Source organism: Lagenorhynchus albirostris, chromosome 6 (assembly GCF_949774975.1).
Source record: "Lagenorhynchus albirostris chromosome 6, mLagAlb1.1, whole genome shotgun sequence".
NCBI classification, from domain to species: Eukaryota; Metazoa; Chordata; class Mammalia; order Artiodactyla; family Delphinidae; genus Lagenorhynchus; species Lagenorhynchus albirostris.
Genome location: NC_083100.1, coordinates 1,029,357 through 1,046,323, shown reverse-complemented (window position 1 = coordinate 1,046,323; position 16,967 = coordinate 1,029,357). Strand labels below are relative to the sequence as shown.

Sequence of the window (16,967 nt, the reverse complement as noted above, 5' to 3'; positions counted from 1 at the left end):
TAACACAGACCACTGGTCTCACAGGGGAGTGGGTCGGGTGTATGGAAATTATTCCATCATTCCATCATTCCCCGGGACCAGAGGTTCCCGAATGGACGAATAACACTGAGTTCCAGACGCCACACTTCCCAGCTTCCCTGACCCAGGTGTCCCAGCAGTCGCTGCCCCAGGAACCTGGCCCGCAGCATCGCTGAGGGATCGGGCATCCTGACTCCCGGGGTCTCCCAGACGCGAGCCGGGTAGGAAGCGCAAAGGGGTGGGGAGACCGCAGGGCCACTCCTCCGCCCGGCGCGCCCCGGACCCCGAGCACACAGCGTCCCGCCCCTCACCCCCGGCTCCCGCTTTCCCCACCCCCCAGCACAGTGCCCCGGCCACCTGCACACGGCAGCCGCAGCCCCATGCACCGCACCCGGCTCTCGGCCTCATCCCTGGCACAGCGTCCCCGGCCCCAACACAGCGCCCCCGGTTCCGCTGTCCCCCCGCCCCGCACAGCGCCCCGGGCTCGCGGTCCTAGCCCCGCTCTCGGCTACTCGGTCTCCCGGTTCACAGCGCCCCCGCTCACTGCGCCCCCGGCTCCCCGGTCTCCCCGCGCACAGCGCCCCCGGCGGCGGCGGCCGAGCGGAGCCCGAGCGGGGCGGCGCACGGCGCGGGGTCGGGCCGGGCGGCTCCCGGCGCGACTTCCTGTTGTGCCCTCGCCCCGCCGCCGCCGCCGCCGCCGCCGCCGCTCACCCGCTCCCCGCGGCCCGGCGCGGCCGCCGCCCATGGATTTCACCTAGCGCGGCGGCCATGGCGGCGCAGTGCTGCTGCCGCAAAGCGCCCGGCGCCGAGGCCGCGCCCGCGCGTCCGCCGCCCGAGCCGCCGCCCGCCCTGGACGTGGCCTCGGCCTCCAGCGCGCAGCTCTTCCGCCTCCGCCACCTGCAGCTGGGCCTGGAGCTGCGGCCCGAGGCGCGCGAGCTGGCCGGCTGCCTGGTGCTCGAGCTGTGCGCGCGGCGCCCCGCGCCCCGCGCGCTCGTGCTCGACGCGCACCCGGCCCTGCGCCTGCATTCGGCCGCCTTCCGCCGCGCTCCCGCCGCCGCCGGCGAGCCACCCTGCGCCTTCGCCTTCGCTGCACCCGGGCCGAGTCCCGCGCCGCCGCCCCCGCTGCCCGCCTTCCCCGAGGCGCCCGGCGCGGAGCCCGCATGCTGCCCGCTGGCCTTCAGGGTGGACCCTTTCACGGACTACGGCTCCTCGCTCACCGTCACGCTGCCGCCTGAACTGCAGGCGCACCAGCTTCCAGGTCATCCTGCGCTACACCTCGACCGACGCCCCCGCCGTGAGTCCCCCCCCCCGCCGGGTGGGCGCTGGGGCGGTGGGCTGGTCGCCGGGTCGTTTCCAGGCGGTGTCTCCCCGCGCTGCCGCCAGGCTAGGGGGGCGTTAATGTGGGCTCTGCGCCTGAGGCACCTGCGGAGAGATGGGGCCGGCCTGGCACTTCCCCACCTGGCTCCGGAGTCCTGGCCAGGTGCCTGCAGTGCTTCCCAGCTGGTGCCCGGGGAGCCCTTAGGAACCTTGGACCGAGCGAGAGCCTGGGTGCTGGCCCTGGACCGTGGGGACAGGGGACAGCATGCCACCACGGGAAGCCTCTCCTTTCAGGTGTGCAGGGGTTGTCCCTGCCTGGGGACAGGGACAGCTTCTGGTGAGCACACGCCAAGCCATACATCTGAGGGAGCCTGGCACTGAGAAGCAGGCCAGGCAGTGTCAGATGTGGAAGGGCCTCCGTGTGACCTGGCCTTCAGAGGACTGTTCCCTGGAAGTGGCAAGAGGGACGGACCTGCCGGAGTGGGAGGCGGAGAGGCCCGGGTTGGCTCTAATGCTTCAGGCCCCGTGGGGACTGGCGGGTGCGGCGGCAGGGTTGCCCTGTGTCCCCAACACAGACACACGTAGGCTCTGTAGGGCTTTGGACGTGGAGCATCTGCCGCCCCAGGGGCTCAGCAGGAAGGCTGCGTGGCCCAGGCTGGGTGCTGGTGCTGCAGCACCCCTCCCCCATAGGAGGGCTTTCAGGATGGAGCAGGGCCTTCCGTTCTGGAAGCATGGGGGTTCCTGGGTCTCCACGTGGACAGCACACTTGTGACACTGCTCTCCCTCCAAACACACACACACAGCATACACGTAGCTCTGGGAGGCCCCGGAAGTTTCCATGTGTCAGCGCCCACGGCATGTAAATGGATACGGCGAAGCACAGGTGGCACAGAGGCACCAGGTCAGGAGCCATCAAGGTGACATCTGGACAGGAAGAGCCTAGAGCAGACACACACCTATGGGCTTCCTGCATGATTCCCAGGAGCCCTCAGCTGCCACCTCACCTCCTTTGTGAGCTTCCGTGGGTGTGCTGGCCTGGCCCCTGGCCTGCTGGGTTGGCACCTGCTGGGGTAGCCTGGATCTCAGACAGCGGCACGTATGCCTCCCACCACAGCCGCGAGAACAAAGGGGTATGATCCTCCCGGACCTTGATCTGTGAACTTGGAGCTCATGTGTCTGGTCCACCCAAGACTGGCAGAGTGGTGGGACTAGGGCCCATAACAGGCCACCCTTGCTGGCCTGACTGTATCCCCAGCAGCCCGACCGTGGGGGCCTGTCCCCAGCATGAGCCAAGGGCTACCTGCAGAAGCACTGTGGGGGTGTCTCATTAAATGCAGATTCCTGGGTCCCAGCCCCAGGAAGCTCTGTGGCAGGGCCCAGGAGTCTGCATTTTTGAACAGGCTCCCCAGACAGGCCTTCTAAACATCTGGGGCAGCCCTAGGGGTCAGCAGAGAAGGAAGATACCACTGCACGCTCCTCACCGTGAGAGGACAGAAACATAGCGGCCCGAAGGAAGTTTTGAAGACGTCCGTGAACGTTGACAGGGGTCTGGCTGGGTCTGCAGGAACTGGATAGGCAGCCCTGCCGAGCCCGGGCATCTGCTAAGATCTGGGGTCTGCAGGAGAGGCAGCCCCCTCCTGGGTCTGGGGTCTGGGGTTTGTGGGGTAGGGAGCCCCACTGGGTCTGGGGTCCTCCACCTCTGTGGTCTCAGCATGGACAACTCCCAGTGGCAAGCAACTGTGGATACCATCAGCTGTGGTTTGCTCAGACCTGTCACTTGCAGGGGGCTAGGGTCCTTCCATAATGGCCCTGGGAGAACCTGTGTGCGCTCGGTCACTGAAGTGGGGACACGGAACAGTCCAGTTGGCTTCAATGATCGTGTCGTCCCGGCAGAGGGGGCGTGAGAACAGATTTGGGGCCCCACAGAATGACTGCGGTTGGGTTGGGGGAGCTCCCCCAGGCTCCGTGCTGACCTTCCTGGAGACCCTGGAATGTTTGGCCGGAGTTGAGAGGGGGTGTCTTGAAATGGCCCTAGGGAGGCTGGGGGCAGTGGTGGGCACGAGGGTGCGAGGGAGGGCTCCCTAGTGGGGGTGGGGCCTGGCCTTGGCATCTGGGGGGAGGTTGGCTGAGAGGGCGACAGTGTCTGGCAGGCGTGGAAGCAGGTAGGCGGCACGGCACCGAAGAGCACCCCCATCCTCGGCCCCCCGTGGCCTCCCCGGGCCACCGGCACTGTGCGGTGGAGGCATCTTCCAGGCAGGGGCCGTTTCCTTGCGCAGAAGCCCTGAAGGGCATCCTTCCCACTCCTGCCCTGAGCCCACGCCCACCCCCGACGGCTGCCCTTCCCGAGGACACCGTGTGTGGTGTGAGGTCCTGTGCGGAGGTCCCCGTCCATCCTGCAGATGAGCGAGGCACCCGCCAGTGCCACCCCGCCCGGGAGGTGGGTGGCTGGGCGCTGGTGGCCGCCGCGGGGTCTGTCCACAGTGCTCCGGCCGTGGTCCCAGCGGCCCTGCCCCCGGGCTGCTCCTGTCCCACGCGTCCTCTCTGAGAGCCCAGCCTGAGCTCCCTGCCCATGGGCCCTGGCCAGGAGCCCTTCTCCCCGTGGGGGATCCCTCCCTGTGAGGCTGCCCCATTTCCAAGGGTGGCCCTGGGCTCAGGCGCACATGGGGGTCACCAGGAAGCACTGCTCTCCCCACACGTCCACATTCCCGGCTCCCCTTCCCTGCTGAGACCGGGTTCGCGCCTGCCTGTGAGAATTGGACTCAGGTGCTCTGACCGTCTCAGTTTCCCTCTGGCAGCTGGTGTGAGGGGCACAGGCTGGGGGACTCCCTGAGTGCCTGGCCTCCCACCTGGAGAGAGGCCTGGCCCTGGTGGCGAAGCACAGGCCACACTCTGTGTCAGCCGCCCTGCCTGCCCAGGGTGGGCAAGCGATGGTGCCCAGGAGCTGCTGTTGGCCCTGGACGAGCCCAGTCGGGCCTTCCCCTCCTGGGCCCTTCCTCATGCCCTCCCTCTCCAGCCGCTGCCCCAGCAGCCCTGGGCCTGGAAGCCTGAGCAGGACAGGGGGGTTGGGGCCCACTTCCCAAGGCCTTATCCTCTCCAGAAACTCTGCCTAGCTTTCAGGAATCAAGGCTGGGCTGGCAGGGAGGGGTGTTCTGGCGTCCCCACGTGCTGCTCTCTGTGGGGCAGGGCCCCCAGGCTCCCCCCATTCCCTGTGTGCCTCAGGTGCCCCCGCCTCACGGGTACAGTGAGGGCCGTCAGCCAGCAGCCCTGGTCTCCAGGAGGCCTCAGCCCACGTGATGGGGAGGGCGTCAAGGGCCAGAGCCCAGGGGCCGTCGGCTGATACCCTGCCCACCGCCCGCTGCAGATCTGGTGGCTGGACCCAGAGCTGACCTACGGCAGTGCCAAGCCCTTCGTCTTCACCCAGGGCCACTCCGTCTGCAACCGTTCCTTCTTCCCGTGCTTCGACACGCCCGCCGTCAAGTGCACCTACTCGGCCGTCGTCAAGGTCAGCGCCAACCAGCAGGCCCCGCTCCGCACTCTTACCTGCCCGAGCCTGGCCCCGGTTGCCACCGGGACCACTGCTCTAGGAGGAGCCCACCCTCCTCACTGTGCAGGAGGGGGCAGCCTGTTAGGGTCGGGGTCCTGGACCCAGGATGAGCCAATAGGACCCTGATGAGGGGAGGGCACAGACGGAGTCGCTGGGTCCCAGGGCTCCTGGCCTGAGCGTGGCAGCACCCCTACGCCCACCCGACTCCCGACTGGGGCAAGAGGTGTGCAGACCAGCAGCGTGGGGTTCCCCGAATAGTGTGGGGGGACCCCTGATGGGGCTGAGAGGGTCCCCGACAGTGACGTGGCTACCTGATCCAGGTGGCAGGGCTTCCCGTCGGGGACGTGGCGTTCCCTACCATGGATGTGGGGCTTCTGACCGGGCTATGGAGTTCCCAGTGGGGACACGGGGTGCCCTGACAGGGCGTGGGGCTCCCCATCGAGGACACGGGGTGCCCTGATGGGTGGGGCCTCCTCGAACACAGGCCCCGTCGGGGGTGCAGGTGCTGATGAGTGCCACACAGAGCACCTACGTGGAGGAGGAGGGCGTCTACCGCTTCCACATGGAGCACCCCGTGCCCGCCTACCTCGTGGCCCTCGTGGCCGGGGACCTCCAGCCGGCAGACATCGGGCCCAGGTAGGGCCGCCTCTTGCTTCCTGCAGCTGCTGCTGCCCGGAGTCCAGGCCTCGGGGAGATCCTACCGTGGGCTGGGTGTGCGGCCCGCGTCTGCAGCCACCCGCCAGAGGACCCCACGTGCCATGTCGCCACTCCCCGGGGCCGCCCCTGTCAGTGAGAGAGGAGCCCGCTCACTCCCGTGCACCCCCAGACCCGGAGGCTGGGCTTCCGGCCTCCCCAGCGCCCTGCGCAAGCTGGTCCTCCTGCCGGGCCGGGCCGCCGCTGGACGTAGCCTCACACTTGTGCGGGGTCCCTCGACTCAGAGACAGGAGGAGCCAGCGGCCCCTCGCGTGTGGCCCGGCCCCCACTGCGGGAAGGGCCTGTGTGGTGGCAGTGAGTGAGGCAGGGTGGCGGGCAGCAGCTGGGCGGTGGACCAGGCCAGACTAGGTGCAGGTGGTGTTCGAGCCCAGAAGCAGAGGAAAGGCCTAGTGGGGTGAGAGGGATGGGGACTGGCCAGCCCCCACCCACCCTTGCCCCTGTGACAGGAGCCGCGTGTGGGCTGAGCCATGCCTCCTGCCCACGGCCACCAGCAAGCTGTCCGGCGCGGTGGAGCAGTGGCTGAGCGCAGCCGAGCGCCTCTACGGGCCCTACCTGTGGGGCAGGTACGTCCTGGGGCCCCTGGGAGCCTGGCTGACTGTAGGAGGGCTCAGAGGGCAAGTCCCCACCCTACCGGGAAGCAACGGGAGCCCATGGTGGGGGGCCTTGTCTGACCTCCTGGGAAGGAAGTGACGCTCACTGCCCGGGCCCCGGCCCTCTCACGGTCACCCCCCACCCTGGGCAGGTATGACATCGTCTTCCTGCCCCCCTCCTTCCCCATCGTGGCCATGGAGAACCCCTGCCTCACCTTCATCATCTCCTCCATCCTGGAGAGTGACGAGTTCCTGATCATCGACGTCATCCATGAGGTGGCCCACAGCTGGTTCGGCAACGCCGTCACCAACGCCACATGGGAGGAGATGTGGCTGAGCGAGGGCCTGGCCACCTACGCGCAGCGCCGCATCACCACCGAGACCTACGGTACCACCCGGGCTGGGGCAGGGGCGGCGGGGTCACCGCCGGGGCCTTGTGCAGGCTGGGCTACCGGGGCCATCCGGGCACTGTGTGAGGGGCTGGGAGCCCAGCCTGGCCCCCGGGGTGCGGTCCCCCTGCCGTGCATGTGTCCAGCCGGGTGGCCAGGGGTCATCTCCACAAGGCTCAGGGCAGGGAGCCGCAAGGGCAGCAGCTTCGCCCCTGCCCCGTCCAGGTGCTGCCTTCACCTGTCTGGAGACAGCCTTCCGCCTGGATGCCCTGCACAGACAGATGAAGCTCCTCGGCGAGGACAGCCCAGTTAGCAAGCTGCAGGTCAAGCTGGAGCCAGGTACCCACTCCCACCGGCCCTGCCCGGGCCCTGGACACGTCATCCTGCAGGGCCTCCTTGCCCAGCCCAGGCTAACTCTGGCCGGGCGTCCCTGTCCCCACCGTGGCATCCCCGCAGAGGCCAGGTCAGGGGCCCCTCAGCCTGCCACTGCCTCTCAGGGGCTCTGAGCACCCGTCACCGTGGTGTGTGGACCGAGGTCTCCACCGAGGCCCCCCGGGTAAGGCGGGCCCCGTCTCCACACTCCTAGGACATCTAGATGTGAGGGACGGCGGCCCTCAGCGCTTCCCGTTCCACACAGCACCTGACCGCCATCCTGCCCCCGTCCCTCGGGACATGGGAGGGTCAGGGCACCGCCCAGAGCCACGGTGTTCCCCTTGCAGGGGTGAATCCGAGCCACCTGATGAACCTGTTCACTTACGAGAAGGGCTACTGCTTCGTGTACTACCTGTCCCAGCTCTGCGGGGACCCCCAGCGCTTTGACAGCTTTCTCCGAGTGAGCAGCCGCCTCCCCGAGACAGGCCCTGAACGCCCCCGCTTCTCTGCCCCGACTCCCAGGGCTGCCCTTCTCTCCTGGTGGTGAGGATGGAGAGGCGGGGGCCTGTGGGCGGAGCTGGGACGTGGCCTTCTCTCCGGGCAGTGCCTGGGGTGCTTCCTCCTCTCCGTCCCTCCCTCCCTCCCTCCGGTTTTGACCACTTGGCAGGGCCCATGTGGCAGCAGTGGGTGCCTCTGCGCCGCCCTGGGCCCTGCACACTGCTCTGTACAGACGCCTCGGTGCGGTGGCCCTTTCCGGCTGTGCAGGCCCCAGCTGTGGCGCGGGTGGTGGGATGGGGACGGTGTGCCCAGCCCCCAGGCCTGCCGAGCCCTGCCCCTTCCCCAGCAGGCCTACGTGGAGAAGTACAAGTTCACCAGCGTGGTAGCCCAGGACCTGCTGGACTCCTTCCTGACCTTCTTCCCGGAGCTGAAGGAGCAGAGTGTGGACTGCCGGGCAGGTGAGGCCCACCGCCTGCCGCGGGTCCGCAACCGGCGAGCCCCTCGGCCTGCCAGGGAGGCGGCGGGTGTGTGGGCTCCACCGCACAAGATGACGCCTCTGCCTGGAAGAAATTCCCTCGGGTTCATCCATCCTTCCTGCAGCCACGCTCGCTGGACAGTGTGGGCCTCGGGCTGGACACCGTAGGAGCAGAGAGGAGGGTGTGCTTCCCAGCATGGAGGCGGTACTTAGGCCAGGCAGACCTGATTAAGCAGTCCCAGAAAAAGGTCCCCGGAAACTGTGCAAAGGGCCTGGGGCAGGATCTGCGACACGGAGAGAGGTTTGCCTGAGAGCTAGCTGAAGGCAGCTGGCCTGCTTGTGAGGCTCGTGGGGCTGTGCCTGGTCCAAGGGCTTGGGGGCCAAAGAAGAGACTGGAAGGTCTGACGTCTGGGAGAAGCCAGGGCTTGCTATAGGGCAGTGAGGTGTGGCTGGGAGGTGTGGGCAGGGGGACCCTGTGTTTGGGAGGGTTTGGTAGGTGCTCCAAGGGCTTTTGAGAGCGGGCGATGGGCAGAACCTGCCCCCACGGCTGCCCAGCTCCAGGGTTTTAAAGCAGGAACATCCTTTGCCCAGGGTGGTGTCCCCTACCCCCTCGTGGGGCAGAGCCTATCCCGCCACCTCCCCTCCAAGGGTTTACAATGCCTCGTTGTCTCCTACCCAGGAGAGGCGTGGAGGGGCCGGGGGTCCCTCAGTCACCAGCTCGAGCCTCTGTGTGCCCCTTCGCCGAAGCCACCCCAGTGGTTTGGAGCGGCAGGGGCTAGAGGTGACCCCGGCCGTCCCCAGACAGCCCCCGCTCTCGGGGCTCCCAGGCCCGGAACAGTCACACCCAGGCACACCCTCGGGGTCTGGTGTCTCCCGGGCAGGCCTGCTCGGGACCCCAGGGTGGTGTCTTCCCTGCAGGGCTGGAGTTTGAGCGCTGGCTGAATGCCACAGGCCCCCCGCTGGCCGAGCCAGACCTGTCTCAGGGATCCAGCCTGACCCGGCCCGTGGAGGCCCTCTTCCAGCTGTGGACCGCGGAGCCCCTGGACCAGGCGGCCGCGTCCGCCAGCACCATCGACATCTCCAAGTGGAGGACCTTCCAGACAGCGCTCTTCCTGGACCGGCTCCTGGACGGGTCCCCGCTGCCCCAGGGTGAGTCCTGCAGCCGCCGGGGTGGGGGGGGGAGGGGAGGGGCCGGCTGGCCTGACCTGCCCGTGGCCGGCAGAGGTGGTGATGAGCCTGTCCAAGTGCTACTCCTCCCTGCTGGACTCGATGAACGCCGAGATCCGCATCCGCTGGCTGCAGATCGTCGTCCGAAACGACTACTACCCCGACCTCCACAGGGTCCGGCGCTTCCTCGAGAGCCAGGTGCAGCCACCAGCGCGGGCCCCCCTCACCCCTTCCCCACCCTCCCCCCTCCCCTCCCCCCCCGTCCCCACCCACTCAGACTGGGCATCCCAGAGAATGGGGTGGGGAAGACGTGGCGTTGGGGCTGGCAGTGGGGGGAAGAGCACAGACCCCACCGGGCCTTGGGGTGGCGATGCCCGAGGGCCAGGCCGGGAGCAGAGTCCGGGGTGGGGGTCTGGGCCCACTGGGCCCTGGGCGTGGACAGCCGGCGCATCTGAGCTCCTCAGAGGCCCTAGGACCCCAGGCCTGCCGGGGCCCGGCCTCCCCACTCCCCAGACCTGTCCCCCGGCAGTGCCCCCCTAGCCCGAGCTCCCTGGAGACGGGGCCTCTACAGAGGCCTGCAGTGGTGGAGGCAAGGACAGTGGGGCCCCCGCTGCGGCAGTGTGAGTGCAGCCCTGGGGCCCGCGGGCGGCAGGGGCCGGGGAGCGGCCGGTGTGACAAGCGGCCACCCGCAGATGTCCCGCATGTACACCATCCCGCTGTACGAGGACCTCTGCACCGGCGCCCTCAAGTCCTTCGCCCTGGAGGTCTTCTACCAGACGCAGGGCCGGCTGCACCCCAACTTGCGCCGGACCATCCAGCAGATCCTGTCCCAGGGCCTGGGCCCCGGCACAGAGCCCAGCGTGGAGCAAGGCGGGGCCGGAGCGGACTCGGAGGCGGACACAGACGCACCAGCCCTGCTGCTCGGGGACGAGGCCCCCGGCAGCGCCATCTCTCTCAGGGATGTCAACGTGTCTGCCTAGCCCTGACTGCTCGACACCACGATTGTGCCTTCTGGGCCTCGGCCCACCGTGACCGTGCCCCAGCCTGGCCCACGCACCCCTCCTGCAGGCTCTCTGGGGGCACCCCCGGGGCCGGCCAAGGCCCGGGGACCTGGTCCCTGCAGCCCTCTTGCACTGCAGGCCTGGAGCGGCCAGCACACGCCACACCCTCCTGTCTCAACACTGACTGCCAGGCGCTGCCCCTGGGTCGATGGCAACCGCCACACCGTGCCTTACATCTGCCGGGGGCCCGGGCCATGCTGTCCCCCCAGCGTGCTTCCTGCCCGCGGCCCCCGCACCCCACCCCCGGGGATGGCAGCCTCGGTTGGCCTCCGGCAGAGGATGCAGACATGCCCTCCGCGTGGGGAGCAAGGGACACCGAGTAAAGGGTGGATGTCCCTGGGGAGGGGCCCCCCGGAAAGCCTTAGCTCCTCAGGGAACACGGGATCCCAGGCCCCAGGGGGAGTGGGACAGGACAGTCTGTCCTGAGGCTGCCTGGGGCCAGTGCAGCAATAACACACAGGGAGGGGCAGGCGGCGCTGGTGCTCCTTCTAGGCCCACCCTGCCGGAAGAGGCCCGGGGAGCCCAGTGCCTAGAGCCGGGCCCCCCGGGGGACCACTGTGCAGGGTCGCCGTGACTGTCCCATTAAACCTCCACTCTGCAAACTACCTCCCGGCCTGTTCGTCCAGCTCCTTCACACCTGCCCAGCTGCCGGGGGGCGGGGTCCTGAGCTGGTCACCGCCAGACACGCAGGCCAGAGGCCGGAGGGGCGGGGTACTGCTGAGGCTCTTCTCTGCCCCCCAGCCCCTCCTGACCATCCTGGCTCTGCCCTCGGAAGCCCCCGATCCTGCCCGGCAGCCCTGGGGGTCTGAGCGCCAGCGGCACCTTCCACCCTCCCCAGCCCCTCCCCCACACCCCGGACCCCCAAACACCAAAGCAAGGAGGCCACTTGACCACCGTTGCTGCGGGCCTTTCTCAGCAGTGGTCCCCCATCCCAAACTGGAGTAAAGGAAGAGGTGAGTGTGACTTCGGGGGATGGAGAAGGAAGGATGTCTGCAAGCACAGGTGCGGTCGAGGCTGCAGGTGCTGGTGGGGCTGGAAGAGGGAGTGAGGTCGGGGACTCCACTTGGGGCATCGCCACGAAGGATGGCCAAGCTGTGGACGCCGGGATTGATGCAGCCACTGCGACAAAGGGCAGCGGTCGGGCCCTGGTCCTCCTGGTTGCCCGCGGGGTTGGGCTCACGGGGTGGCACGCCTCTGGTGTGGGTCTCCCACCAGCATTACGCGCTCTGGCCCTGCAGTGACACGTCACCTGACCAACTGGCCGGACCCAGTCCCAGAGCCCCCCCCCCCACCCAAGGGGCCAGGGCGAGGGAGGACCGCAAATGGTGGGCCAGCAGCCCTGGCCCTGCCACATCCGGCCCCCAGGTCACCAGATGTCCCACGGATTCTCCTTCCTGCACTCAAGATGCAGCCCCTCCACCTCACCCCCTTGCCCCAGCCAGGAGGTGACTTGGCCCCACCCAGTTACGGCCCAGGGTCTCGGGGGGCTGTCCCAGCACCAGGGCCTGGTGGGGCTCCACTCGGCCCAGCCACTCGCGAGCTGGAAGGCCAGTCACCCGCCCGCGGGGAACAGGGACAGGGCGGCAGCAACAACACCCCTGCGGAGGGAGAACCACGGGGGACCAGCAGCCCCCGCCCCACAGCAGTGTTAGAGGCCTGCCAGGGGCCCCATCCTGGGCCAGGCTCCCCAGTCCTGGGTTCTCTGTGGCCCTTGGCTCTGCCCTGGGAAGGGTCCGCCCTTCTCCTGTCTAACTGGTCACGCCTGATCATGGCTTTGGCCAAGCCCTCTTTGGGGGCTGAACTGCTTCCTCGGCCTCTTCTCCACCAAGACCATTTTCAAGTCTCTAGTCACAAACTTTTTAGTCCCAGCCTCCTGGTTTCTTCGGCAGTGCAACTCTCACCAGCGCTGTGGTCCCCCAAGGTCCTGCCGTGGCCTCTGTGGGCATGCAGCCACGCCCAAGGCGCCTGCTTCGCTCCCGCCCCCCCGGCCTCTCCCGGCCTTGCGAGGCTCAGAAGCAAGCCCTACAGTCTCACGGGAGCGACACCCACAGCTCGGTGTCGTCCTGCCACATGGTCCTGACTGATCTGCCCTCTGGGATGAGCAGGTGGCCTCTCACCCCCACGAGTCCCTGCGTTCCTGCCTTTCTCGATTCCTTTTCCTCCCAGCTTGCAAACCGGGCATGTGTTTTCAGGCTATCTCTCCCTCGTGGTATCTTGCCAAACGCAGCCTGTGACCAACACAGGCTGCCAGGGTTTCCCAACCTCTTCCACCAGACCTGTGAGTTATTTTGGACATCGTTTGCCTCATGGGTCGTCACGGTTGAGTTTTACCAAATGTTTTATGGCTGCATACCACGGCTTCCAGGGATGGGCCCATGCCAGCCCCCGGCCTGCATCGTATGTCCTGATACAGCCTCACACCTATTCTGGGGCCGATGTCTGTGCTCTGGCAACAAACAGCTCTAAAATACCAACGTTTTATTTTATTTTATTTATTTTTTTAATTTATTTTTGGCTGCGTTGGGTCTTCGTTGCTGCGCGCAGGCTTTCTCTAGTTGCAACGAGTGGGGGTTACTCTTCATTGCGGTGCATGGGCTTCTCATTGCGGTGGCATCTCTTGTTGCGGAGCACGGGCTCTAGGTGCGCAGGCTTCAGTAGCTGTGGCTTGTGGGCTCTAGAGCGCAGGCTCAGTAGTTGTGGCGCACGGGCTTACTTGCTCCGTGGCATGTGGGATCTTCCCGGACCAGGGCTCGAACCCATGTCCCCTGTGTTGGCAGGTGGATTCTTAACCACTGCACCGCCAGGGAAGTCCCTAAAATACCAGTGTTTTAAATAACGAAGTTTTATCTCTCACTCGTGCCTTGTGTCCGCTTCAGGCCAGGCGGGGGTGTGGGCTTCCTGTCTCTCGTTCCTCAAGGACCCATGCTGATGGATGAAAGCACCTCGTCAGAGATGGGGCTGTGAAGGGGCTCACACCAGCAGTCACGCGCTGGGGCCATGCGCCACGTCTGTCCGCTCCTGCCACGTGCATGGAGGTGGGGGTTTTCGGCCAGTGGCAGTACTGACCACCATAGGGGCTGAGGGCAGTGCTGGGAGACAGAACTTTCGGGACAGAGAGGGGAGCAGTCAGGCAGGAGAATTGGGCCGAGGAGGGTGATGTCCAGGATGGGGATGGGAGTGGCCGTGAGCATCGGATCTGCTGGGGCCAAGGAAGGCGGGGCAGCGAGGAGAGATGGTGTGTGGAGAGCTGACCCGTGAGGGTTTGTGTATAGAGCCCCGCGCTGCCTGGAGCCTCTCTGGAGTCCAGGTACGGGCGTCTCGAGTCCCTCAAGCCGTGTCCTGTGTGGTCCAGACTTGCTTTGGGGGCGCTTCTCTCCCCTCCCCCACTCTTACTGGGACTTACTGGAGGTAAGCCCCCCTCTCTCAGGCCAGGTGCCTTGGGCAGAGCCTCAGATGTAAACATGAGGCGAGTCAAGCACCCACCCAGGAGAGCACCAACCACGTGCTCAGCGGCCAACACTCCCCGGCCCAAGCGGACCCCCAGGGAAGCAGGGCTGACAAAGTAACCAGACACAACTAACGTCTCAGCCACACGATGGCGGGGTGGGGGTGGTTTGAAATAAACCCTAAGACAGGAATAGGCACCTGTGAGATGACCAGGAGTCAAGAAAAAGAACCAGTCAGAGACCTTGGAAGTTTCTTAAAGGGACAACTTTTTAAATAAAAAAAAAATGCAACCCGAGAATGGTCACAGTGAAGACGGGACTCACGGACTGGAGCATCAAAGAGCCCTCCTCGCGTCAGCAAAGGCCTGACGAAGGGAAAGAACAGAGGAAGCGCGAAGCGGTAGGATTCGCCCAAGACCCGGGGTCGTGGAAAGACTGGGCCGCACGAAGAAGCTCAGACTGATCAAGGCATCCTCGCTCTCAACACATCCGGGACTCCAGCCTCCTCTCCTTAGCCACTGCCCCCCTCTACTCACCATCAGACCTCCCCGGCCAGGCTGGGCCACCTAAGGCCGCCTCCCCCAGGCAGCCTCCCTAACCCACATCCCCTAACACAGGCTGTCCTTTCATCAAGAGGATTCTGACGGCAGCTGTTACGGGTTTTGTTTTTTTCTTCACTTTCTCTCTAAATAATCACCAGATGCTGGGAGGGTGAAGGCCAAGCGCAGGGTGCGCCCTGAACACGGGCTGTGCCGAGGCTCCCACAGGGCTATAGCCCAGCATCCGGCAGGGGCTCTAATGGGCACAGGGCAGGGTGCGCCCTGAACACGGGCCGTGCCGAGGCTCCCACAGGGCTATAGCCCAGCATCCGGCAGGGGCTCTCAGCACAGGGCAGGGTGGAGAGCGCTACCGCCCAACCACCCAGGCCCAGATAATCCTTCCTTGTTCAAAAACGCACGAGCAAGCAGAGAGGAATAGAGGACGCGACGCCCGCAGTGCAGAAAATATCCCACTTGGAAATCCGGTCACCTCAGAGCAGTGAAGTCAAGAAGAAATTACCTGTATTGTGTTCAAAATAAAACTTAAGAACACGTGACCACTTTGGAGCAGTAGTTAAGGGGGAAAGTCCTATCAGGAGCGTGTATTATTTTTAACAATGAGGTTAAAAAAAAAAAACCCAAACAATCTAAAACATCACCGCAAAAGAATCCATTCCTCTGTCAGCAAGCAAAGCGACCTAGGCCTGCCTGGTTTCGGAACGCTGGCTCCGTCCCACGTATAGCTGTGGGGTCCTGGGCTGCCCCCTCCTCCCTTTGAAGTTAAGGTTCTTTGTCGTAAAATGGGACGGTAACACCTACCTCTGAGATGCGTGGGGATCGTACAAACTCCGCGTCTCAGCGTTGTCAAGTGCATTTGACCCTTCAAGCCCTTAGGGGCGGGACCTTCCTCACTTCTGTTGAACTGATTGCGGGTTGCAGGAAAGACACAGATGGCTTTGTTCCAGCCCTGCCTGGGGAGATTCCTTCAGCTGGAACCTCCAGACAGGGGCAGGGGAGAGACCCACGCTTCCAGGACGCACTCCCGCTCCGCTCCAGCGAAGACCGTCCCACAGGGAAACAGTCCACATTCGTGGCCCTCGCTGACGCCCCTCGGCCCAGGCCCAGCCTTGTTTCTCACGTAATCCTCAGCCCGCCCCAGGGTCCCTGCAGCTGGAGACGGGCCCAGAGAGCAGCTGGGACAGCCGCCCAGCAGGGCCAGGTTTCCAGTGATTCTTGCTCAGGTGACCTCAGGGTGCTCCTGGCTCGGGGGCCCTGGACTACTGCTCTGCGTGCCCCCGGCCCCGGGGGGCGGACACCCGTGCTCCCACCGTCTCTCGGTGCTCAGAGGCCAGAGTCAGCTCTGGGATGTGCGCGGTGGAGGCTGGTCCTGTGCGCCCAGGGCCTTGCTAAGGTAGGGGACCTCCCACCTGTCCCGTCCCCTGAGGAGGAGAGTCCCGGAGAGAAGGGCTTGCTCAGAGGGACAGCCGCTCCACCGCCCGCAGGCCCGGGACACGAGTCAGCCTCGGGCTGCCTGGGGTCGGGCACGTGGCCTTCACTGTTCTGCGGGCCTGAAACTGCCTTGCAATTCAGATGCATCAATGCAACTGAGAACGTGTCTCAAGAGCTTCCTCACCTGAGGGGCCCGAGGCCAATCCTTCTGCAGCTCCACGGGGCCTCCCGATGTCTCACTTGTAACCGTCAAACAGCACTATGACATGGAGCTGGTGTTCCCGCCTTACAGCGAGGGCCGAGGTCAGACTTTAAATAACTGCCCATCCCGGGACCTGCAGTTGTGGAGACGGGTTGTGCACCAGCAGCCCCCAGAACACCTCCTCATTTTCCCACCCCAGGCTGCCTCCGTCGCCTCCTGATACCCCAAGCCAGAGGCTCCACTCTGCACAGGGCTGGGGGGTGGGCCCAGGAGGGAGAGGGGACTCCTGCTAATTGGCCAAGGGGTCATCTCTGCACCCAGAGGTGGGGAAAGGCACCACAGGGCTTGTGGGGTAAGTGTGGCCCAGGAGGAGCTGTGCCCGCAGGCCGACAGGAAAGATGCCTTCATGCCGTCTCGGTGTTGGTCACAAACCAACACTGCAGGCCTGGGCTGCTGCCTACCCAGCACCAACTGTCTGCTGGCCCCTTCTCTGGGCGTGGGCCCAGCTCTGGACACCGACATGCCCACAGGACACTGCCTGCTCTCCAGAGCTTGCAAGCCTGGGTAAGTGGCACAGCAGAGGCCCCCACTTAGAGTCCAGATCCTGGACTGGCCCCAGCCCGCTGCTCACCACCCCAGCGTGTTACCTGGAGCAGACCAGTCGCCCAACACCCCAGGTCAGGGAAGTTTCTCTTAGTCCTTCAGGACACCCACATGAAGCAGGGCCCAGGCCATTCCTGACTCCATCCAGCTACGGTGCAGCCTCCAGCCTGCCATAAACATCTTCTGGGAGAGTCAGCACCACGGGGGCAAGGGTCATGAAATGAGCCTCCCAGAGAGAGATGTCAGACGATGCGGTTACTCCCTTCTCTAGAACCTCAGCAGAGATGAGGACCCTAGGCCTCCAACCCCCCCCGTATCATGCCACCACCAACAGCTGCTCCTCATGCAGGCCTTGCTGGGCCTCTCAGAGGGAGAAGCCGCAGCTGTCACAGCAACCGGGGGCTCTGGAGCAAGAACGCCGGGGCAGGGGCTCCTGGACCAGGCTCCGTTTCTCATCAGCATGGATCAGACTGCAGAAGGGCTTCGATCTGACCACCCTTCCTATCTGGGAGGCTGGGCAAAAGCGGCCTGCGGATACAAAATCTGAGAAGCTCTAGTAGGTATCAGAGAGCTGTCCTAGAAG

General features: G+C 65.7%; 1 protein-coding gene across 1 annotated transcript; it reads left to right on the top strand.

Moving 5' to 3' along the window:
• The first annotated feature begins 771 nt into the window (after positions 1–771).
• Positions 772–10,750, top strand: RNPEPL1 (arginyl aminopeptidase like 1). Its single transcript, XM_060151659.1, is given in 12 exon segments — positions 772–1,268; positions 1,270–1,312; positions 4,697–4,837; positions 5,364–5,515; positions 6,040–6,156; positions 6,336–6,571; positions 6,798–6,911; positions 7,292–7,404; positions 7,792–7,900; positions 8,836–9,066; positions 9,140–9,282; positions 9,777–10,750. Coding segments are annotated over 12 exon segments (2,169 nt in total). The 5' UTR covers positions 772–786; the 3' UTR covers positions 10,065–10,750.
• Positions 10,751–16,967: the final 6,217 nt, after the last annotated feature.